This window comes from Centroberyx affinis, unplaced genomic scaffold, assembly GCF_046629955.1.
Source record: "Centroberyx affinis isolate AG114_WGS23_722 - 3 ecotype Tasmania unplaced genomic scaffold, CSIRO-AGI_Caff_v1 ptg002474l_1, whole genome shotgun sequence".
NCBI classification, from domain to species: Eukaryota; Metazoa; Chordata; class Actinopteri; order Beryciformes; family Berycidae; genus Centroberyx; species Centroberyx affinis.
Window position 1 is genome coordinate 113,278 of NW_027280706.1, and position 26,487 is coordinate 139,764.

Sequence of the window (26,487 nt, forward strand, 5' to 3'; positions counted from 1 at the left end):
AGGGAAAGTCAGAAGGACCTGAAGATCTCAGCTTGCTCTCCGGCTCACAGGCAACTAAGAGCTCTGCAGTGAAACTCATGGACAAAACTAGCCATGCTTTAAATGTGATCAGTGAAAACTTAATATTAATTCTGTATCTTAGTGGCAACCGGTAGACAGATACTAAAATTGGGGATTATGATCTCTGTTTAACACTAGTTAAAATCCTAGCTGATCTATTCTGAACAAGCTGGAGGTGTGACAGTGAATTATGGCTGAGACAGGAATAGAGAGAAGTGCAGTAATCTAAATGACATGATATCAGAGCATAGATGATCTTCTGTAAATCTTTCATGGCTGTGTATATGAAGTTGGATCACAACTAAACAAGTGCTGGAAAGTTCCCAAACTTTTTTCCCAGTGAAAATGAAATTGGAATTTAAAAAGGTAGATGTAAAATGACTTTGAAATTCTGATGTAAAACTTGCAGGGTCACCCTTTGCAGATTCAGGAATCCTGACCTGAGGGACTGTTTTGAGAGCATGGGCCTTAGTTTGTAGAAATGTGTCAATTCAATTGAAAAAACTGTAAATGGATCTTACCTGAGAGTTTCCAGTCTGCAGTGTGGATTCTCCAGTCCAGCAGAGAGCAGCTTCACTCCTGAATCCTGCAGGTTGTTGTTACTCAGGTCCAGCTCTCTCAGACTAGAGGACTGGGAGCTGAGAACTGAGGCCAGAGCTTCACAGCTTCTCTCTGACAGCTTACAGCCACTCAGCCTTAATGGATATGAACAGAAATAAAAAGGTTATTCTCTTACATTCTAATATCAATGTTGTCTGTGTTTTTTCTTTCAGATTACTACTAATAATAATGATAAACTAAAATAAAGAGCAATCAGCCATCAGGGTGATAGGAATAGGCTCTTTATGGAAGAAGTAATTTGTTTTATTACAAACAAAGACATTACAACAAACAAATCATTAACATAAGGCACAATGGGAACATATCCAGGAACATTGTGGGGAGATGCGCAGACAACGCCATTAACACACGGCTGGGGCTGAACAGAAGCCTCACAAGCCAGGTCGGTTCCCCCCTCCGGCAGTCAGTATCGCTTCTTGCTGGACGGCTGGTTCCCAGCCTTCCAGGAACAAGCCAGCGGTCGACGGGAGTCCTGGGATCTTCTCTGGGCCGGTGGTAGAGGAGGAGCATCGCCATCGGAGCGAGCCGGTGATGGGGCGGGCTGCGTCGCGGACGCTGGTGGGGGGAGAGAGGAGGACGTAGCGGAAGAGGAAGCCACATTACTCCGTCCACGCCTCTTGAATGCAGCCGTACGCCGTTCCCTTGGGTACTGGGAGGAAGTCTTCTCCTTGCCAGAAGAAGAGGCCAACGGCAGATGAAGGCGCAGCTGAGCCTTTTCCTCCTCTAAGCATTGGAAACGCTGCATAGCCAAGGTGACAGATGCGCCGAAGAGCCCATCAGGCGACAGCGGAGCACCCAGGAGGTCTTCCTTGTCCTTCTTCTTAAGGGCTGTCAGACTGAGCCACATGTGCAGAGTACCGACAGTAGCCAGAGCCATGGCGCATCCAGCGGCAGCGGCGATTCCCCTGGTTAAATTGTTCATCTGTCCCACAACGGGATACATGATCCAATTCAGAAGCGGAGAGGGGGGCTTTTCCAGTCGACACGGTGGATAGGGACACCCCCAGCAGCCCCAGGTTATTGGCCATGGCTGCCCTCTGGGCCGCCAGATGGAAAACTTTGCCATAAAATTCCACCGTCTCCTTGTCTCTGGGTTGAGGAGGAGCATGTCTCTTGCTGCCAGACCAGCTGGTTGAGCCAGGAGAAAAATGAGCGGCCAGCGCGTCATCGAGCGGGAGAACACCAGAGCGGCAGATAGCGCCTTTCCCATGGACATTGGAAAAATTAGAGTCCGGAGATAGGTAAGGCAAGGCAAGGCAAACTTTATTTATATAGCACATTTCATACACAAGGCAAATACAATGTGCTTCACATAAAACAGAAAAAATACATAAAATGGCATTAAAAACGAAAGAAAGAAAGTTATTGAGCAGTCACTCTGACACTGGTGACACCTCTGGTCAGCCAGTAGAACTTCTCTGAGAGTGACTCCCTCAATTTTTCCTCTCAAAAGGAAATCAATTTAGATGAGATCTTGATTCCTCGAAGGAGCCTAGAGTCTTTCCAGTGGTCTTACCCCACCCTGTAGGCAGGCCCCACAGCCCCTATAGGACTTGTAAATGTTCCTGTAGAACAATACACAGATCATCTAAACAATTACAATTATAAACTTCAAGAAATCATTCAATTGTCAATACAGGTTTGAGGATCCCATCGGAGCGGATAAACTACTCACCAGAGTTCCTCTAGACTCCTGTTGGGATCCTATTTGTGACGCCAACTGATGAATAATTTTGTATAAAATAGGTAAAAAATAAATAAAAGAAATAAAGATAACACCTGTTACAGATGTTATTTAGCAGAAGGCCACAGAGATTTAGCAGAGGGCCACAGAGAAAAGGAATGTTTTGAGCTGACTTTTAAAAGAGCTGACAGTGGGAGCACATCTCAGTGCTTCTGGAAGTTTATTCCAGTAATTGGGAGCATAATTACTAAAAGCAGCTTCACCTGATTTAGTTTTCACTCTGGGAACAATTAACAGACCGGTCCCAGAGGACCGGTGCTTTATAGACAAGCAACAGAATTTTAAAATCAATTCTATGACACACTGGAAGCCAATGCAGTGACCTAAGAACTGATGTAATGTGTTCTGTTTTCTTAGTCTTAGTCAGAACTCTCATTCTGAATGAGCTGTAACCGCCCCAGAGCTTTATTGGGGGAGACCGGAGAGAAGACCATTGCAGTAGTCTAACCTGCTGGTAAAGAAAGTGTGTATCAGATTTTCTAAATCAGGTTTTGACAAAAGACCCTGTACTTTGGTTATATTTTTAAGATGATAAAGGCTGATCTTGTAATGGTATTGATATGTTTGTTAAAATTGAGATCAGCACCCATAATAACACCAAGATTCCTAGCTTGGTCTTTACTCTTGAGAGACAGGGAGCCTTCAAAGATAATCACCTCAGTTTTGCCTTTATTTAGCTGAAGAAAGTTTTGGCACATCCAGTCATTACTTCTCAATACACTGAATCAGAGAATCTACAGGACCAAAGTCATTTGAAGAAAGAGATATATAGAGATGAGTGTCATCTGCATAATTGTGGTAGTGAATGCTATTTTTCTGTATGATATGTCCTAGTGGAAGCATGTAGAGGTTGAATAAAAGAGGGCCAAGGATTGAGCCCTGTGGAACTCCACATGTCATACTGACCCTTTCAGAGACAAAGTCACCGATAGACACAAAGTAGTTCCTACCTTGCAGGTAGGTCTTGAACCAATTTAAGACCGGGCCAGAGAGTCCAACCCAATTTTATAGTCTATCTAATAATATTGTGTGATCAACAGTGTCAAATGCAGCACTAAGATCCAGAAGTACAAGGATAGAAAGCTTGCCTGTGTTTCTAAATCTGTATTTATACGAAGATCATTCACAACTCTAATAAGGGCTGTCTCAGTACTAAGAAGGGTCTAAATCCGGATTGGAAATGGTCAAAGTGGGCATTTGAAATTAAATAGTAGTTAAGCTGGTTGAAGACAATTTTTTCTAGGATCCTACTAATAAAAGGGAGATTGGAAATAGGTCTGTAATTACTTATCACAGAGGCATCCAGGCAACTCTTCTTTATCAGAGGCTTAATAACAGCAGTTTTCAAAACGTTTGGGAAAACACCAGCAATAGCTCATTCGCCAAACAGCTAAAACATTTTTTTAAAAAGCATGTGGGCAGAGGGTCAAGGCAGCAGGTGGATGACTATACTGTTGTATAGTTTCCTCAAGTGTTGTGTAGTCAATAGCAGTAAAATTTGCCATATTACTTACATTATTTATGCATGAAGAAATTTGAGGGATAACCTTCCTGTTAGACATGGAAGCACTGATAGTTTGTCTGATACAATCCTATCACTGAAAAAGGCAGCAAATTCATTCAAATTCATTCCTAATTTGACAATTAACATTTTCAGCAAGGTCATTAATACAATGCGGAGTGGGCATTTGTGACATAGATGTTGTGTTCATAAAAGCTGCAGCAGTATTATCACTGATGTAGCGGGGTTTTTTTTTAACAATTTTTGGCCTAGCTTGTAGTTCCAGATTTATAGACATCAAAGATGATATTGAGACCCCTAGTGATAATCGAGTCCAAGGTATGCCCCCGATTGTGGGTGGGCCCCGACACATGCTGTGACAGACCAAAAGCCTCTAGCATGCTAGTCAGCTCTCTAGCATGGTTATCATTTGGATTATCAATGTGAATATGATATCCGATATAGCCAGACAATCAAAATCTGTGGAGATTTTGGACAGTAGTTCACCAAATTCGTCAAAGAAATGGTTGGACTGTTTAGGTGGTCTATATACAATCAGAAATAAAACTTGAATAGTACATTTCAAAGTAAAAGCAAAGTATTCAAAAGATGTAAAATCCCCAGTGACACCTGTTTGCACTGAAACACATCAGAGAAAAGAGCTGCAACATCTCCCCCTCTCCTGTCAGCTCTAAACACATCTAAAAAATGTAAATTGGGGGGGCGCAGATTCAATAAGAACAGCCATTCTGCCATTTCTGTCTAACCAGGTTTCAGTTAAAAACATAAAAACAACTTTATAAGTATTAATTAGGTCATTGATCAAAAGAGACTTGTTAGCCAGAGACCTAACATTAAGCAAGCCAAGCTTTATGGTTTTTTGGGCTAGTTTTAGATTATTGGTCACAGGCCCTGTAGTGGTGGTAGGTAGGGATGCCCTGATAACGTTTTTTGCCGCCGATTGCTGATCGTCTATGAGCCATATCTGCCATACCGTTTTTTTGTTTTGTTGTAGCAGTTGGTATAGCAGTACTATAGGTCTAACAGTTTCCATTTTACATACATTTCATCCATCAAACTGAGTCCTGGTTAAAAAGTATCCACATTTTCTTTTTTTCTACCTCAATATTTACTTGATCATTCTGTAAACAAAACCATGTGCGTTCTAGGTAGCAACATGATTTAGAGATGAGGTGAGATAACCGCAGCACAAGACTCAGACTGTTGCCACTAAACAAACGCACATGGCATGTGATTAATTGATGCATTAAATAAGCAGAGAATTAAATGAGGGGAAGTAGCGGGCGTGACGGACTGCGACGTTACAGGTTGTCCATGAAGATTTGTGTTTTTAATTAACGTCCACACCGCCGACATGTTTTGAGGTGAGTTAGCATGTGACAATGACGCCAACTCTGAGAAATGGCTCGTGTTTTGCGTCATCGATCGTTTTTTGCAATCGGCGACTATTAAAGCATTATCGCAATTCTCCGATCTCATATTTATACTGAAAATCGGCCAATTCCGATTGCTGGCCGATCGATTGCGGCATCCCTAGTGGTAGGTATTAATGGTGTCTGATATCAATATAATTCAGAGTTAGCTTCAATGAGAATTGAGAACGGGGCACCAGATAACAGACAGCATCAACAGGTCTCATTTTGAACGAGTGAAGTCTCGGCATGTTTGAATTTAAACCCACACAATAAGCACATGAGGGGACTTTATGCAAGTTAATATATTTATTACTAAACTAAAGCACACTCAATAATCAGGTAAATACAGGTGAATATAGTACAGTTTATACAAGAGGTATACCTATGAATTGTGATGAATCAATGGCAATAGGAATAGATGATCATGTGAATATGCAATACTGATAATTAAACCAACATTTCAGCAGACACAATCATGGAAGATGAGCAGTGGAAGACATGAGTCAGCAACCAATTAACCAATAAAGGGGCGACAGTATAACTACCTGGAAAACTGACTTAAATGAATCCCTGGATAACTGACTGGTTACTATAACTATAGGGAGCCGTAATAAAGTGTGTGATATGTGTGAGATGTGTGAATGTAATGGAATAGCTCTGTGTGATGTATGATGTGATGCCCAGCGGACAATGATCAGTACATACGACACCAGTCCGGAGGGAGATGAAGCACGCTGAGGCCGGGAGGCTGTAAGGAGTCTCGGCTCGACGAGGTGCTGGAGGATGAAGATCCCACGTCTGTTCAGTTGATCTCAGCAGGCCGCAACAGAGTGAAGCGCACAGGCTGGAGCACGCAGGCTGCTGGACAGGGCTGTGGGTCTCTCAAGGCTAACGCTGACCCACTCTGGAGGTTCCGATGAGAGTTAAACTCAGCAGGATAGCTGATAGCGAGGTTGTAGCAGGCAGGACACACAGACACATGTGCTGGTGTGTGTGTGTATTTGTCAGGCAGATAGGCAGCAAGGCTCTCTTCACTGTTTCGGATGAAACAGGCTTTCCACTTGGCTTGTGACGATGATGCAGTTGAGTCTGTCTTTGGAGACAAACTTTAAAACAAAGTTGTTGTCAGACTCCGTTAGCACACGTGTCGCGACCACGTAAAGTGCATGAAATCCGCCTTGGAAATGTGTGTGTTTGGTTTTGTTGTGATCAGTTGAGGGGTGTCTGCGTGGGCTGGCATATCTAGTGTTACGGCTCATTACATATGCATGAAACCCTACTTTTGGTTCCCAGATCTATCCAATATAATTGACCATCGTTACATTAACATTAGTAAACTCAGCACAAATTCCTGAACACTTTAATATCAAACATGGCTATATAAGCCCCATGTAAAGATAAAGAAATTGAATAACGTAAATAATTACATAAAACATCACAGTTACACATAAAATTAGACATATACATTAGAGTCCACCACAATGTGATACCCAAGATTTCATGAGTCTGTATCAAAGATTTCTTCTGATTTTGGCAACATTCCAATGGGTGTCATCTCAGACTCTCTGTCTCTTTGGGGATTAGTGCTGAGTGTTGGAGTTTTATGGTTATTTACCAGGTCTGGCCCTTGATACCAGGTCTTAGGGTGAAAATGGAGTGATTTACCAAGAGGTCAGTGGCCTCCTTTACGATCCAACCACTTTTCTGATCCATTATCATGGTAGAGGCTCAGACCGGATGCAAGGCCCTTCCAGATGTGTGATGACAATGATGCTGTGGGTGCAGTTACTACAGCCCTGAGGCAGGATGTCTGCAATTGTCAAGTTGTTTCACTCTTATCGAATTTGATAAGTTTGCAGCATGGAGAGGGTACGTCTTGCTTATTCTACTGCTAGTCAAAACAGGAATGGGGAAAGTTACAGGCACTGACGTAAAGACTCTTGGTGGTGGTTGTGGTCCAACAATACATGTGCTGGGCCCCAGCTTGATTTGGGAAATTTCATGCCGAGTATCAGCTACACTGTAGCAGGAACCCCAAGGCCATCAGTTTGCTTCTCCGGTGTTGCTGTGGTGAAAGTGACTGGTCGTCTATGGGCTGCTGTTGAAGTTGGGACTGAAGTGTGTCAGAGTTGAGTGCCTCCGGGAGGGGGGCAGATGGGTGATGAAGGGAGAGGAGGAGATTGTTCGTTAGTAGTTTCACTCCGGACCCGTTTAGATGGCGGCCATCTGCTCTGAAAAGGTCTCTACACCCCCAGAAGAGGTTAAAGTTATCAATGAAGTTCAGTCCTTTTAAATTGCAGGTTTTGGACAGCCATGTATTTAATCCAAGTAGCCTGCTAAATGTATTGATTCCTGTGTCAGCTGTTGGTAATGGCCCACTGATAAAGGGTTGAATCTCTAGTTTGCCAAGTCTGTTAAAAAGTTCAATGAAGTCCAGCTTCAGCAGTTCCGACTGCTCTCTGCGAATATCATTTGTCCCCACATGTACAATGATTTGATTCATTTCTGGGTGGTCAGACAGACTTGGGGGATTTTTTCACTGATGTCACAGACCATTGCAAAAAAAACAAAAAACAACATGTTTTGATCATCTTACCGCTTATGTTTCTGAGATTGGTGTCTCCAACAATGAGAACGTCCGGCCCAGGTGTCTGCTCCACTGGGGGGCCAGGCTTATTAACCATCCAAGCCTTTGACTTTAACCCTTTATCTGTCGCACCTTAGTCTGTCGCCGTTCTTCTTTGTGCAAATGGTCAATAGCGGTCAGCATTTCTGATTCACACAGATTCAATAGTGGTTCAAATCTATTTTCCAGCCATAATGTCGGGGATGACAGCAGTCTCTTATTTGCATTAGTCTGCTGTCTATCTGTGTGTTTATTTTTGGGCTTTGCGCCCAGCGTATACCAGTGGGTAGCAGACTCAGTCTGTTCAGTTAGTTTCTTTGGTACTAGTTCAGGTTTACCAAGTTTTGGGAAGGTTATGGAATCATTCAATGCTGGCACTTCATTGGCACTCTGAGCCTGAGTTCTAACTCACCGACTGAAGTCACAAGGAGTGTGTCATGAAGTTCTCTGTCATTTTCCAAGGCAAAAATTCTGGTTTCTAGTAAAGCAATTTTCTGTAGCAGTTTATGGCAGTCTGACCATTTTAGAAAGTGAGAGGAGGCATTGTGTATTCCCGAATGGTGAAAAAGTTTGACAATAGGTAATCACGACCTCTGATCACTTTAATCCTGTAGAATTAGTAGTTAACAGGAACTCCCACTCATGCTGGAAAAACAGGAAAATATTGCCAAAAAATAGATAAGCAGGCAGGAGCAAAGCAGAGAGCGTCTGTAGTGTTGGAGAGGCAGAAGCAAAAGGATAGGAGCCTTGCAGCGGAGCGGCTCCTTCCAGGATGCTTCCACAGCCACCCAAACCTTGTCCAAGGCGGGAGCAACAAAGACTGGCTTGGTCTCTGCCGATAGACTCCCTGGGCCAGGTGATCAGCGGCGCGAGGGGGTTCAGGGGGCGGAAACGGGATCACCGGTGTTCCCGGCGGCCGTCCTCATCACGTTGGGGAAGTCTAGTTTCAACGATGGATGAGGTAGAGTGGTGGAGGTGAAGGATGCAGCCGTGACAGAGACGGAGGAGATGTTGTCATCGCTGTCCCTCGGCGGCATCCCTTCTTCATCCTCCGCCACCAGGAGAGGAGCCGGCATCGGAAGCAATGTGACAGGGGCAGAGGGCTCGGGCGAGCCGCCACCGGCCTCCGCTTCGCTGTCATCACAGCGGAGCTCGATTTCAGGGGAATGCTGATGCTGATAGCGTTCGAAATGAGCCCAACGCTGCCGGCGTCTCACCCTGGAGAGAGAGCTCTGCTGCAGTCCGGCGAGTCGGAGACACCGTCTGTGGCGTGTTACGGGCTGAGGCACTTGAGACACGGCTCATGCGGATCCGCGATCAGGCCGGAGCAGCCCGGGCAGTCTTTAACGATATTGGTCTCAGAAGATGCCATCCTAGGCAAACTTGTTCGTCAGGCGCTGAAGAAAAAGTGGATGCTGAATGAGGGGCCGCTCGCCATTTATAGTGTGAGACCCATAGAGGGTGTATAGGCTCATCCTGATTGGCTGAGCACGTGCATGCAAATTTTCAGTGTGCTGCTGAGGCGACTAGATGAGTGGCTAAGCCAATCGAGCCCTGTTAGAGGGCGAAGCCTGTGTGAAGTAGAACCTAGTTGCTCTATTCATAACAACCTGGAGATGTGACAGTGAATTATGGCAGAGACAGGAATAGAGAAAAGTGCAGTAATCTGTTTTGATAACTTATACACCTGTACAGTCGCATGCACTTCCACACTCAGTCATGTCTTGCTCATACCCACCTCCGGATCACCAATCAAGCCATCTCAGCAAGTAAGTGAGAACCCATAAAACATGAACTACACTGTGGATTACGCGTGTTGAAAGAAAGTCTGTCTTTAAGCGTCTCCAAGCTTGAAAGCCTTGACACTTTGTTTGTCTATTATTTCTTACAAAAATGATAATGAGCGAACCTTTGACAGCACAGACCTTAGTTTGGAGAAATGTGTCAATTCAATTGAAAAAACTGTAAATGGATCTTACCTGAGAGTTTCCAGTCTGCAGTGTGGACTCTCCAGTCCAGCAGAGAGCAGCTTCACTCCTGAATCCTGCAGGTTGTTTTTACTCAGGTCCAGCTCTCTCAGACTAGAGGACCGGGAGCTGAGAACTGAGGCCAGAGCTTCACAGCTTCTCTCTGACAGTTTACAGACACTCAGCCTTAATGGACATGAACAGAGAAGAAAATTTTATTCTCTTATATTTTAATGTTGATGTTGTCTGTTTTTTCTTTCAGATTACTACTAATAATAATGATAATAATGCTTCATCTAAAAGCAAAGGTTACAGTGTATTTTGCATGATGCTGCAGCTCACTGAGCTGAGTGTAGCACTACCAGAGCCAGTGTAGCAGCTTTGATTCCCACTGGAGTCACCAATGCAAAGATGTATTCACACATGGTACTGTACGGTGATTTGGATAAATACATCCACCAAATGGTACATGCTATGTTATGCTTTACAAAAAGCCATAAAGAGGAATAGTGAGATATATAAAGCAGATTTAAAGTGTTTTAACATATGAGCCTGATCCCTCAGGAATCATTCCACAGTCTAGAGGCCCTGATGGGAAAAGTGTTTTCACCTTCAGTCTTGAGTCTAGACTGAGGGAAAGTCAGAAGGACCTGAAGATCTCAGCTTGCTCTCCAGCTCACAGGGAACTAAGAGCTCTGCAGTGAAACTCATGAACAAAACTAGCCATGCTTTAAATGTGATCAGTGAAATCTTAATATTCATTCTGTATCTTAGTGCTAACCAGTAGACCGATACTAAAATTGGGGATATATGATCTCTATTTAACACTAGTTAAAATCCTAGCTGATCTATTCTGAACAAGCTGGAGGTGTGACAGTGAATTATGGCTGAGACAGGAATAGAGAGAAGTGCAGTAATCTAAATGACATGATTTCAGAGCATAGATGATCTTCTGTAAATCTTTCATGGCTGTGTATATGAAGTTGGATCACAACTAAACAAGTGCTGGAAAATTCCCAAACCTTTTTTCCAGTGAAAATGAAATTGAAATTCAAAAAGGCAGATGTAAAATGACTTTGAAACTCTGATGTAAAACTTGCAGGGTCGCCCTTTGCAGATTCAGGAATCCTGACCTGAGAGACTGTTTTGAGAGCATGGACCTTAGTTTGGAGAATTGTGTCAATTCAATTGAAAAAAACTGTAAATGGATCTTACCTGAGAGATTCTAGTCTGCATTGTGGACACTCCAGTCCAGAAGAGAGCAGCTTCACTCCTGAATCCTGCAGGTTGTTGTTACTCAGGTCCAGCTCTCTCAGACTAGAGGGCTGGGAGCTGAGAACTGAGGCCAGAGCTTCACAGCTTCTCTCTGACAGGTTACAGACACTCAGCCTTAATGGACATGAACAGAGAAGAAAATGTTATTCTCTTATATTTCAATAGGGCTGCACCTAACGATTATTTTTTTATCGACTAATCTACCGATTCTTTTTTCGATTAGTCGATTAATCTAACGACTAATTTATCGATTATTCTAAAGATTATTTTTTTATTACTCGATTAATATAACAATTAATTTACCCAAAATAAATATAAAAACTTGTCTGATATTTCAATATTTTATTCAATCATCTTCTCTTAAAAACAGCCAAAATAAAATTAAAGAGAGCTTGTTCAATTCAAGAAAAAGGAATATAGTGCAATCTACATTTAGCAATCCAACAACAAAATAAATGAAACTATATAAAATTCAAGTCACTTTCAGGAGGAATACCAAAACATTGTGCAACCTCGGGTTTAGCAGTCCAACATAAAATCATCTTACAGTAAAATTAGTGCAATTTGAGTAACACTTAAATTGTTTTCTAACAGGAATAACTAAAACTAGTGCATTCTTAATCAACTCTCAGTAACACACACACCCAAGCACATACACACAATGTCTCTCCCCCTCTCCTTCTTTCTCTCCCCTCCCTCCACCTCTCCTTCTCTCTCTCTCAAAAACGCAAAGCGCTCCGGGATGCTTTGGCTTCAAGTGTTGTTGCATAGCAGTTGTACTGCTGTGATAAGCCATTTCCAATTTGCAGAGTTTACAGAGCACCTCATGGAGCCTTTTAATCAGAATAACAGCCCAATCAGAATAAAAATGGCTCATGTAAACGCCTCAATCAGAATAAACTGGCCGATCCCAATGAAATTTCATTCCGTTTGAGAGGGGTGCTATGGGTATAACCCTTTCATAATCCGGTCGATGGATAAAATTTTGTCATGTAAACACTCATTCCAATCACTTTCTTTATCTCACCTCTTTCTGCACACGCTCGCGCATTTAACGTAAGTAACGTCAATTACGTTACCCTTTTTTTTCCGGGAGGCTTCAAATGGATGTGCTTGTTATTAACCTTGGGGCGCTTGGGCTTGATGTAGGCGGCGCAGCCTGTTTTTATATCAAGTCCTGACTCCGCCTCTCCGGGCCAGTTTCAGTTTACAGCGGTGAAAATTACAAATGGACCCAATCATTGCGGGGGCAAAACAAAACGTCTTTTTCTGACACTTATGGTGTAGGATGTTTTGATAAAACTGTTGCTTCATCAGAAAGAACAGCAATAAAGAAATAACCGACGCAGGTCCATCTTTTAAAAATGTAAGCCCATGTTAGAGTGCTGGATTCAGTGTTTTGCGCATGTCAGAAACTTTTATTCTGATTACATACTGTGGCGCATGTAAACTCACATCTTAATGCGATCATTATATTTAGTGCTCATGTAAACACTTGCGTGGCAATCTTCCTTCGGAATGATTTCATTCAGAAAGAAAAAAGTCCCATGTAATCGTTGGGTCTCTGTCTAAAATACTCCCACACTTTAGATGATCGTGGCAAGGTTTTTTAGCTGCAGCTTGTTCTCCAGGGGAATCCATGCCTTGACCGGGCGCAGCCATCTTACTTCATTGCGACGCGCCGACGCACGTTATGCAAATCAACATATTTCCGTAATCGATGACGTTGATTACGTCGATGAGTCGCCCCAGCCCTATATTTTAATGCTGATGTTGTCTGTGTCTTTTCTTTCAGATTACCACTACCGATAATGATAACCTTGATTCATCTAAAAGCAGAGGTTACAGCCACTCAGCCTGAAGGAGAATTAGTGATAAAGACAAACAATAACTTTGAAAACATATATTGTTTTTCCTCTGTATGAATAATATTGAATCTATGCAGTTTTCTATGCACTTACACAGCTTTATTGGAGGCTTTGACCACTGACAGCAGCCTCAGAAGACCCTCCTCTGAAGCAGAGTATTTCTTCAGGTCAAACACGTCCAGCTCTTCTTCTGATGACAGTAAGATGAAGACCAGAGCCGACCACTGAGCAGGGGAGAGTCTGGCTGTGGAGAGTCTTCCTGATCTCAGGTACTGTTGGATCTCCTTCACTAGAGAACGGTCATTCAGCTCATTCAGACAGTGGAACAGATTGATGCTTTTCTCTGGAGACGGGTTCTCTTTGATCTTCTCCTTGATGTACTGGACTGTTTTCTGATTGGTCTGTGAGCTACTTCCTCTCTTTGTCAGCAGGCCTCGTAGGAGAGTCTGATTGGTCTCCAGTGAAAGTCCCAGGAGGAAGCGGAGGAACAAGTCCAGGTGTCCATTTGGACTCTTTAAGGCCTTGTCCACAGCACTCTGGTAGAGCTGATTTACCTTACATTTGTCTCTGGATGTTGATTGAGTTTCTGACAGTACATTGACACCAGAGTCGTTGAATGAGACGATGAAATAAACAGCAGCCAGAAACTCCTGCATGCTCAGATGGACAAAGCAGAACACCTTGTCCTGGTACAGCCCACACTCCTCTTTAAAGATCTGTGTGAACACTCCTGAGTACACTGAGGCTGATCTGATATCAATGCCACACTCTGTCAGGTCGGCTTCATAGAAGATCAGGTTGCCTTTCTCCAGCTGCTCAAAAGCCAGTTTTCCCAGAGAGAGAATCATCTTCCTTCTCTCTGTATTCCAGAGTGGATCTGTCTCAGCTCTCCCATGATACTTGACGTTCCCCTGTTTGGACTGAACCACCAGGAAGTAGATGTACATCTCAGTCAGGGTCTTGGGCAGGTCTCCTCTCTCACTGGTTCTCAACACATGCTCCAGAACTGTAGCAGTGATCCAGCAGAAGACTGGGATGTGGCACATGATGTGGAGGCTTCGTGAAGTCTTGATGTGGGAGATGATTCTTCTGGCCTGCTTCTCATCTCTGAACCTCCTCTTGAAGTACTCCTCCTTCTGTGGGTCAGTGAAGCCTCTCACCTCTGTCACCATGTCAACGCACTCAGCAGGGATCTGATTGGCTGCTGCAGGTCGTGTGGTTATCCAGAGGCGAGCAGAGGGAAGCAGTTTCCCCTTAATGAGGTTTGTCAGCAGCACATCCACTGAGGTCGACTCTGTAACATCAGTCAGGATCTTGTTCTTCTTGAAGTCTAGTGGCAGTCGACACTCATCCAGACCGTCAAAGATGAACACAACCTGGAACTTGTCAAACCTGCAGATTCCTGCTTCTCTGGTCTCAGTAAAGAAGTGATGAAGAAGTTCCACCAAGCTGTACTTTTTCCCTTTCAGCAGATTCAGCTCCCGGAAAGTCAGCGGAAATATGAACTGTATATCCTGGTTGGCTTTGTCTTCAGCCCAGTCCAGAGTGAACTTCTGTGTTAAGACTGTTTTCCCAATGCCAGCCACTCCCTTTGTCATCAGTGTTCTGGTTGGTTTGTCTCTTCCAGGTAAGGGTTTAAAGATGTCTACACATTTGATTGGTGTTTCTGGTCTCACTGGTTTCCTGGATGCTGCTTCAATCTGTCTGACCTCATGTTCATCATTGACCTCTCCACTCCCTCCCTCTGTGATGTAAAGCTCTGTGTAGATCTGATTCAGAAGTGTTGGTTTTCCTGCTTTAGCAATCCCCTCAAACAAACACTGAAACTTCTCCTTCAGATTAGACTTGAGTTGACGTCGGCAGATGGGAGCAAAAGTTTCTGAATGAACAAACAACAAATGGAATCAATGAGTGGATTTCAGTGTGGATGTATATATTTTCCCACTCCATGATACCTATTGAGCTCATCAGTAGTGGACAAACATGTTGTGTGTGTGCAGCCCAGAAGAACTCTACAGATCTGATGCAGATGTGTACAGCATATTTACAGCAAATTGTTTGCAATTAACAGGGTTAACAGTTTTCTGGTGTAAGATTAATTTCTCTTTCATTTTGAGATAGCCTACTTGTTTGAGGTCTGACCATTTTTTCTTCACCTGCGATACAAGCTATTATATTAGGCTACTATTATATATATATATATATATATGGGCTATACATATCACGGATGTATAAATTAAATATTCAAACCTCAGCTGGAATGTCGACGGCAACGCTGTTGACCGCAGCAATGATTTCTTTCCATACTGCATTTTTCCGACTTCCTTTGATGCCACTTTTCAGGCTCCCAAATAGAACTAATTGGTTCAATTGGACTTGGCGACGTTAGAGTTTCTATTTCGAGGTCGGAAAAGTTTCTCTTCTTGGACTTATTACGCCTCTCCATGTCGTAAACTCCAGGGGCGAGGCCTCTAAACCGAGAATATTTAGGGGCGTGATATTTAAATGACAATTGTTTTCAGCCTCCACATTTATCAACGCCAGATCATTCTTACGCTGTGATTGGCGAGATACAAACGTTTCATGAATCACACGTGAACCCTGTCGTAAGATGATTTCTTGGTTTCTACGTTAGATTGATCAATGAGGGCCATTGTGTGTGTGCAGCCCAGAAGAACTGTATAGATCTGATGCAGATGTGTACAGCATATTTACAGCAGAGTTTGGAAATGTAAACATCTCTCATTTTCCACCATTTCCCCTCTCCATCATGTTAAACCTGTTAAAAGCCTCTTACTGCTCTGCAGAGAGTCAGCCAGATCCTCCTGCTTCATTCTCCTCAGGAAGTGCAGTGTGATCTGCAGAAAAGCCTCTCTGCTGCTCCTCCTCCTCTGCTCTTCCTCCTCACCGTCCACCACCTCCTCATCCTCCCTCTGCCTCTCTGAGCATTCTGGGTAATCTGGACTCAGAATCCCCTGGATCCGTTTCAGCTCATTCTTCACAAAAGTGGCAATGTTCTCCTCAAGAAGCTGTAACAGAATATTATATAAATACAAGATTCTTATAAAGAAATCGTGCAACACAACATCACATCCATCTTGCATGGTCTGAAAGCCCACTGGTCTAAAGAGTGCAGCATGGAGACTATAATGACCAGAATGGTTGATTTGCATTTTCTGTAGCTCAAGTAAAATGTGGTGTTGTACATTTACAAACCATAAATATGGAGTCCAAGTTTGTTTGATGCTCCTGAGCAGACTGACCACTGGGAACATTCTTCTTTTGATGGTGAACTCTGTGGAGAAAACATTAAGTATTAGGTCTCCAGATGTCAACACACACACACACACACACACACACACACACACACAAACACACACACACACACTGTTACGTTCCTTGTATTTTCTAGGTGTTATGTTGGAGGGTTGTCTTTTGTTTCTCCCTCTCGGTCTCTCTCTCCCCTCTACTTGTTCTCCCAGGTCCCTGGTTTGGTGTCCAGTGCAAAGGAAGGAGGTGTCAATCAGCAGCAACCAATCGGTTGCTGCTGATTTACTTTGCCAACATGTAGTGAAGTTATGTTATTCCACTAGGTTAGGAGTGGATGCCTCCCTCTGTATGTTTTGTTTGGTTAGTTAGAGCAGACAGCCAGGAGTAGGTTTTTGTTTCTATGTTCTTTTCTTTAGATAGTGAGTTAGACCTCTCCTTCTGAGTTACTTCTGGTTTGCTTTTGTTCTTTACTTTGATTTGGCATCCCTCTGGCTCCTTGTTTTCCTAATGTGAATAGTGAATATTGTAACTACCTGCAAAAGAACAAACACTAAACAATATTTCATTATACTCTTACGTATCAGTGTGTTTCTGCCCTCATGCTGGTTCATTTGTTCTATTTCACCATCACAATGATCATGTTTATGTTGTCTCCCCTCACCCTTCATTCTCCTACCATACTGGGGTTGTAACACACACACACACACACAGGTTGTTAAAGTTGTTGTGTTTCTGCCAGGATTCATCATGACAGAACACAAGGTGAACTCCACTGTAAATGTTTCTCTGAAGTGGCTTTCTCAAAAAAGGTATTTCCTAAAAATACTCACAACTCAAGTAGTACAAGAAATGCATTATTCATTCACAACAACCAGGCACTAGTTGTGAGATTTCAAGTATCTCTTTGCAGGAGCAGTGAAGGTGAGATCCTACAGCAGACAGACTGTCCAACCTAAACTCTGAGCTCCACAACATCAAAACCATTTGAGCCATTTCCTTTTGCCCCAACCCTTACTGTCTAAATAAATAAATAATGCTACCTCTCTTTCACCAATGTATTTATTATTAGGCTACATCAAATTTGAGCGTATGCTTTAGTCTACATTAATACCCTAGGCCTAATGCAGTCAGCTATTTTGCACTGTTCTAAGCAAATTCCAGACAACTGGTCAACAACACAAACTGTGTGGTTTATGAGCCTGAAAATTCAGTTAATATTTCAACAAGAGAAATTATAATGCTGAGCTGGGTCGATATTACACACCAACCTCCATCCACAAGGCAGCCTGTCAGTCACAGCTCTACTGAAATGGCAGCATTACAAATAATATATAGAACTATATACATTCATAAAGATAAAGTGAACTGTTGGAGGCTATAAACTATATCTTATTTATAATTAAGGTTTCTTCAATTGACTTTAATGAAAATTTAATGGAATTAATGATTCCTTGAATCGACCCGTGATGCCTTACGATTCTTGAAGTTGATCTTCAAGTAGATCTTGAAAATTTGTTGACGTGAAGATCTAAAGAACTCTCTTGAAGTAGTGTGGGAAATATACTGAACAAAAATATAAACGCAACACTTTTGTTTTTGCTCCCATTTTTCATGAGTTGAAATAAAAGATCTAAGAGACTTTTTCTATGCACACAAAAGGCTTATTTCTCTCTCTCATCCGTGTTAGTGAGCACTTCTCCTTTGCCAAGATAATCCATCCACCTGACAGGTGTGGCATATCAAGATGCTGATTAAACAGCAGGATTATTGCACAGGTGTGCCTTGGGCTGGTCACAATAAAAGGCCAGTCTAAAATGTGCAGTTTTTATCACACAACACAATGCCACAGATGTCACAAGTTTTGACTGCAGGATTGTCCACCAGAGCTCATGTTGTAGCATTATAATGCATGGCCCCATGTTGCAAGGATCTGTACACAATTCCTGGAAGCTGAAAACATCCCAGTTCTTCATGGCCTGCATACTCATCAGACATCTGGCACTTTTACATGATGTACTTAAGTACTCATGTTAATTAATGTGCATTGTCCCTTCTTAAATAAATAAATAAACAAACAAACATGTCACCCATTGAGCATGTTTGGGATGCTCTGGATCGGCGTGTATGACAGCGTGTTCCAATTCCTGCCAATATCCAGCAACTTAGCACAGCCATTGAAGAGGAGTGGACCAACACTCCACAGGCCACAATCAACAACCTGATCATCTCTATGTGAAAGAGATGCGTCGCACTGCATGAGGCAAATGGTGGCCAAACTGGTTTTCAAAAAATGCATATCTGTAGCCCTAGTCATGTGAGATCCATAGTTCAGTGAATAATAAATGTCTTTTTGGCTGGACCGCAACAGCGGGGCCAGCCCTACAAACGCGAATGTCTGTCACTGACTGACTGAGTGACTGAGTGACTGAGTGATCAAGTTACACCATTGGTCGGCCATGGCACGTGGCACAACACAGTATCACAGAGCCAGAAATTTAAGTTTCGTTTTCTCCGCCGTCTAGTTTCTCCGCTGAGATCAGGAGCCCGTTTCTCCCACACAGTAAGCAGGCTGACCAATATCATGCTGAAGCTAAAGTAGAATCTATACAATTATATCATATCACCGTTTATGTCGATGCATATGCTCAGTCCACCTGAAGTCCTCTGTTCTGTCGGGGGAGAGAGAGACACAAACAAGCATGGAGGTTTCATCACGCCGAGGGCTTATTGCCGACCTTCCCGAAGTTTCCCGGGCCGCCGATTTGTTCCCGATGATCCGGCCGAGATTTCGGCCGGGGTCCCGACGACGATGCGCCCCCGGTGTCCGGCGAACAGCGTTTTCGGCACCGACGGGTAACAGAGCGCCTGGCGCTTGGATCGATAGGATCAATGCGGGCCGTGGGTGGAGACGACAGCAGTGGAGAGAGAGACGGGACGCGCTGGAACGATCAGTATGGATGTATGGACTATTATTCTGTATTAGCAGTCTACAGCCAGGGGTTAAAGTGGGCCGGAACGATCCGGAACAGCGTTCCGGCACCTTCGATTAATAAGTAAATAAATCTGATTGGCAGTTTCATACATAATAATGACAAGCGAGTTCACAGGGCTGCCAACTCTCACGCATTGACCGAGAGACTCACGCAATTGACATTTTTCACACGCTCTCACGCCACAAGTCCATTTTCTCACGCAGTGAAAAACAAATTCATAACTGATAACCGTAACGTGAAAAAAGGAAACTGACAGCAGGACAGACGAGACAGAGCAGCACCGTGCAGCAGCGAGTTATTCAGACCATCTGAATAGCGAGAAATATACACAAATTATTATATTATATTATTATATATATTATATTATTATTATATAATTATTATATTGTAATTTATTCCCATGCATGCTGCTCAGAGTAATCTCAGTCAGCAGCTCTTCTGCGTCTCTCCCTCTCCTCTCGCGCCGTGCGCACGCAGGCAGGAGTGAGAGTGAGTTGCTATGGTTACGCTTTGTGTCTGTCGCTCTGAAACTTTCTCATGATTCCCAATAATAGGTTTTTTAGGTTACTATGCCTATGCAAGATCATGAATGTAAGTACCTCAATGCTGAAATCTAGTAATATAACATAATCTTTACATTTTTGGTTAACACTATACAGGGTTGCTGTTTCTTGATTTAATCCAAGAGGTTAGGTGGTGTAGAAATGCAGGAAATTTGTTTTAAATTACAATTTTTTTCTGACCCCCCCCCTCCGAAACAGGGTTCCCCCACCTGCCAAATCCCACTTTAACCCCTGTCAACAGCGGAGTTAGTTACACCATTGCTCGGCCGTGGCACGTGGCACACTCATACACGGTCCAGCCATATACTAGGTTTTGACCTAGTCTTGTTTCAAGATAAAACTGCACATTTTAGAGTGGCCTTTTATTGTGACCAGCCCAAGGCACACCTGTGCAATAATCATGCTGTTTAATCAGCATCTTGACATGCCAGTAGTGCTCACTAACACGGATTTACACTAATTGTGAACAAAATTTGAGAGAAATAAGCCTTTTGTGTGCATAGAAAAAATCTTAGATCTTTTATTTCAACTCATGAAAAATGGGAGCAAAAACAAAAGTGTTGCGTTTATATTTTTGTTCAGTATATATTGTGAGTTTTCAAGATACATTGTTATCAGGACAGTCAGCCCTGATTATTGGATGTGATGTTTTGAAAGAGGAAACTATGAAGGGCCGGACCAATTCTATATCTCATAACTTCATACCTCTTCTTAGGAGAGCTGGATAATAACAAACTCATCTGTTTTAAATTCTTACCTTTGCTCAGAAGAGTGCTGTCCATCTTTAAAGTCAATAAGGAAATGATGAGACCAGTCACTCTTCATGGACAAACAGCTGGGTTCAGGGGAGTCTGGTCTCTCCTGCTGGATCCTGATAAGACACAAAATGATCTCATAAATAATCATAAGTGAAATGAGCACAAACTCTGAAACCCTGCTGTGGACTCAAATTATGTGAAAATTACAGTCCCCCACCACAAATTGGATTCTGTGACAATAACATGGATTGGACTCTGTGACAACAGCACAAACTGGACACGCCATTTTCACCTAAAGGTTGGCTAATGGTTAAGTTTAAGCAAGTAAAACAACTGTGGTTAAGGTTTGGGTTGGTCATGATTAAATAATAAATCATTTTCGTAAATTGTATGTCTTTTGAACAACTCATATTGAAGTTCAATATCCTCGTACTCATTTCTTTCAATTTAATTCAACTACAACTTTGTAGTTTTTTGTCTTCATCTTCATCCCATTTTCCATTGCTACCCCCTGACTCTGTTATGGATTCACTATTAAATATTAATCCCAATTCAAGGCAGGTTATAGGAACAGTGTATTCTTTACTTAACTACTTAACCTTTGACCTTGTTAAAAAGCCAGTGGGAGGAGGACCTGGGTATACTACTTTCTGACAAAGTCTGGCAAGATACTTTGAACAGAATACATTCCTCTTCAATTTGCTTGAGACACACAGTTATTCAACTCAAGATAGTGCATCCATTACACTGGTCTAAAGTAAGATTAGCTAAATTTACACCAAACATTGATCCCATATGTGACCGATATAAACAAGCACCAGCTACTCTCTCACACATGTTTTGGCAATGCCCAAAGTTGTTTGATTTCTGGCTTTCAATATTCAATTTTCTTTCAGAGGCTTTGGAGATAACCATAGAGCCCTCTGCCGTTGTTGCAATGTTTGGAGTAGTTCCATCTGATATTCCAATCAGGAGACATGCTACAATAATGATAGCTTTTGCAACTCTTCTGGCTAGAAGATGAATACTATTAAAATGGAAGGATACTTTTTCTCCAACTTTTAGCCACTGGATTAAAGATCTTATGTATCATCTAACATTAGAAAAAATGTGTTACTCTACAAGGGGATGTTCCCTTAGATTTTATGACATATGGCAACCTGTACTGACCTGCATAGAGAAGATAGATGCTTCTAAGATTTCAACCATTAATACCCCATGAATCAACCACTTCCTCCCTAAGAAGTACTTTTAATTTTCACTTTATTTGATCTATTTATATATATATATATATATATACGTATACATGTGTATATGTATTTATTATTACTATTATTATTTTTTATTTATATATATTTTTTAATTTTATGATCTTATTTTATTTATTTTTGCCTGAGTATTTATATATGTCTTGATATATTCTCTCAGTGTACAACTAGTATATATTGTAAATTGTATTACTAGTCTGTTTTTGCTTAAATGCTATTGACTGAAAGATGAAGCAATGGTGCAATAGGGGTGGGGCTCCATTGGAGAATGACTGGGGGGGCAGGGTGAATATATTGTAAATTTGTATTGTCATTTGTATACCATTTGGAAAAAAAAAAGACTTTGAAAAAAAATATATATTTTTTTTGCTAAAAATAAAGATTTGGTCACTAGAGTCAAAGCTGGGAATAAGCTGGGAATTGAACCCCAGTCGCCGGCATTGTAGGCAAACACATCCGCCCATCCACCACCCCGACCACAACACCCAGACTACTTCCTGTCATGCCTCCTTCACAAAACCATTTCCTGCTGGGAACACGCATTTTTAACACTTTACGTGCCACCAACACGTAATTTGGTGAGAAGTCATGTTCATTTCACATATTTGTGTGAGATCAGGTTGATAGAAACATTATGAACACAGTGAAGGTATCTCTGTTCTTATGAAGAACACAAGTCACGGACAGTTAGAGATCCTCATCTTACCTCTCAGCTTTGGTTCGGCTGTCATGTTCCCCAGACATAGTGGTTTTAGAGGGAGGGAGCCCCTCCTCTCTCTCCTCAGACTGACTCATAGTAGAGTGAAAACCTTTACACAAACACACCCGACATGCTGTTAGCTGGACTGATCCATTACAACAAGGTTTCATTACAGGATATATCACTTCTGGTGCTGTGATCACTTGACAGTAAAATGGCAAATATACAATGCACTGAACTTTGTGAACTGGCTTTAAAAGTCTTAAAAACAGTTTTAAAAAAAAGTTTTCAATTTTACTCTTTCATTTTACACACACTGTAGTCACTAGGCTATGTTTTTTTGTTTTCAAAATGTTTCAGTGTGAAAGTGTGAACATCAGTTTTGTGGAGGTTGTAGTGTTTTGTACACAGTGTATTAACAGAAACACAACGGGCCTCACGCATGAACATTTTCGTATTCTTATCGTAAATTTCTCCTACTTTTTTTCATGAGGTGGACTCGTACGAGTGTGCCACGTCAGATTCACCAAACGCTCGTATCTTCAGAAAACTGTCATAAATGACCTGCGTAAACATGATGAATTCCACCTGTTCTAAATAAACGCGCGTTCATGACAATTGTGAATTTGCATAACTGACGCCCCAATAATGCCATATAAGGTTAGGCGTCCGGCCCATATGTCGGGAAGCTTCATTCATAAAACTGACAGGAAGACTAAGGAGAAGTCTACCAGCTCTGAGATTGAAGTCCTACTATTAGAAATAAGTCAACAAAAGCATATCATATTTAATATAATTCAATAGTGGAATCAAAGGCCCTGCTAAAGCCAAGGAATGGGGAAAATAACTCTGTGCGTTCCCTTGCGATAAACGACTATAGTATTCCTATACATTTCAGATGAACACTAAATAAATATCACAACAAAGCTATAATTCCCTATAGGAATATTATAGTGATACTACAGAAGACAAATAAACCATGATAAGGTCACTATAAACTCACTATTGAGTACCACAGACACTCTAAGTCCCTATCAGAGTATTATAGGAATATTATAGGACTATATGATTTGTCGTTAGGGCACCGTCACAGAAATAAAAAAAGAAATGGCTTGACATGAAATTAGATGCAAAAAGCAAAGCGATCCATGACTGCAACAGGAGGGCCAGGAGGAATTCTCCGTTACACAGACAGATGAAAGAATAGGCCTATACCTGCCATAACTGGTGATATAGCAGTGTCAGGTGTTCAGCAGAGGATGTCGCCCTAGACAGTGACTTGCACCTCAACCTGGTAAGACCTAAATTTAGATTCACTTGCACTTACCCACATTAAAGTTATCAACTGGAGTAAAATAGCCTAGAAATCAGATTTATCTCCCTGTATTATGTATTTCCCCAATACAATCTAACCTTGCCTTTGTCTCATCTGAGTGTTTGTCAAATAACCTGGCAATTATTAGTGTTTTTTGTTTTGTCTTTGTACTGAGCGCACGTATAGGCTACTATGTAACCCACATGGATACTTATGAGATTTTATGCGGCTCTGGTAAAATAAATTACGCACTACCTTCTTTTGGAAAAGCCATCAGTGCTCCCTTGCTATTTTTCCTATGACTATAAGCACTGTACTGGTTCATCTCAACATGATTATACATTACTTTACAGTGTCATTTATATATTCAAACTCAACATTTCTTCAAAGTGACAGAGATACAATCCATTTGTCAACAACAAAGGTTTTTGTTTTTTTTTGCTTTGGAGAACGGCAGGTTGATTGTACGTGACTCGTACGACAGGTCTGGACCACTCTACATTTTGTTCGTACCTAAGAGAAAATTCTAAATACGAGAAAATTGGTGAATACGGCAAGTTCTCTTAAATCGCTCGGAAGTGATTTAAGAACGAATCTGTTCGTAGAGTGGTTCTTGCACGAGGCCCAACATGTATCTGAGCTTTCACACTAGTTCTGACACTTCCTGCATATTTCACCAATGCAATGACTTGAGATTACAACCTAACTAGAGTTTATCAGGCTTCCACTAAAAGTCACAAATAAAACAATGTTCTTTATGGCCACAAAGTCAACAAAAGCTGGATATTATGGCACTATGAACGTCATCTGTAGGTTCATGATTTGAAAGACTTTAGCGCCTTGTCTTGCAAAAGTCTATACAGTCATACAATGCCAACTAGTGTATTCATCAAACAGTAATGTTACCTTGGAAGACGCTTGTCTGGTGAATTCACATCCAGATCAAGTCACACCGACTTTCTGCCTTCATCTAGAAAATCCTGTTAGCCGCTAGTCAACCACCGGAAGCTTCAGCAGACAGACAAACCTTTAACGGCTGATCTGGAGATTTCCTCTTGTTCTAAATAAGCTAACGGCAGGCGGTAACAGTCACATAAAACATCTGCTGGATAGAGTCAGTAAAGTAAAATACACCAAACTGTCAAGTAAACTGCTGCTTACAATACCTTTAGGTGCTGAAAATAATCTGTGCCACACTGATAAGAAAGGGGAACTAAATGAGAGAGAGAGAGAGAGAGAGAGAGAGAGAGAGAGAGGAGGCGTGCGGGACCGTGTTTGAATCAGGAAGTATCAATGTGTATTGGTGGGAAAAAAGAACAAAACAGACGTGAGTTATTTGGCTCTGTCGTCACATTCATCACCATTTGATGATCTGAGTGATCACACTGTAGTCTGTGCTGTCAGTTTGTCAATGTGACTGCTTTGTGTAAAGGCAGAGTTTTAAATAAGTGTTCAATTCAATCAAAATGCAGAAAGCAGTGTTCAAGACGTGGGAAGCCTTTGCTTGTTGCACCACACTGATAATATTTGGCTTGGCTGTTATCAGAGTCTCAGTCATCACCTAGAATGTTTGTTTTTTCTCAGTTTATATGCTTTTTAACCCTTTATATTGCTGTGTTCCATAAACCAATAGGATTTTATAAGTTTTTAATATGTGTGTCCAAGCAAGTATAATTAACATCAATAATAACATTGTATTGTTTATGGAACACAGCAATATAAAAGATTAAAAAGCAAAAAAAAAAAAGCAGAAAGATATGGAATGCCATTTTAGTCAATATTAAATAAATAAATAAATAAATAAATATGCCTATGAAATAAATAAATATGACTATGAAATAGAATATGGCTATGAAATAAATCCTGAAATAAATAAATGAGGCAATAAATATATAAATATATAAATAAATGTAAATATAAATATAGTCAATATAGTTCAATAAATAAATAAATAGGTTTTTGTTTCAAAATGACATTTTTCAAAGGACTACTTTTATTTATTTCAGGGGACTTTTATTTCATAATTCCACATTTATTTATTTCAAGGGACTTTTATTTCATAATGCCACATTTATTTCCCAGCTCTTTTTATTTCCATCTGTTATATTCAAATGAATGGGGCGTGGTTATCTCACAGACTCAGACCAAAGCAACAGCACCAGAACAGCACTGAATCACTGAATATCCATTTGTTACACCAAACCCTGTTGCCTGTAGCGTAGCGTAGCATGGAAAAATGTCCAGAAAACAATCAACTGCACCTGAAAGATGCAACCTAGAAAACCTGAACGACGACACTACAAGAAATACTACCTCTCTGGAGGTTATAATGTCCTATTTTCCTTGAGACTGTGTTGGAGACATTTAGAATCAACTACATAGTAATTATTGAGGCTGTAGTTTGTGGTAATGTAGTTTTGGATTGCAGAGACGAAGAGATTTCAGAGTTAGCTCTTCAGCTGTCCCCTTTGTTCCTCCTGAACCTAGCCTGACCTCCCCACCTATCGAGACCATCCAGGAGA

The 26,487-nt window shown here is 41.6% G+C and overlaps 1 protein-coding gene across 1 annotated transcript in view; it reads right to left on the minus strand.

Moving 5' to 3' along the window:
• LOC139656401 (NACHT, LRR and PYD domains-containing protein 12-like) overlaps positions 1–26,487 on the minus strand; it is a 90,624-nt gene that overhangs the window by 10,854 nt on the left and 53,283 nt on the right. The window contains exons 9-10 of the mRNA XM_071533964.1: positions 9,968–10,141; positions 582–755 (exon numbers count right to left, since the gene is read on the minus strand). Of these exons, the coding sequence (XP_071390065.1) occupies positions 582–755; positions 9,968–10,141 (348 nt within the window). The remainder of the gene's footprint in view (positions 1–581; positions 756–9,967; positions 10,142–26,487) is intronic.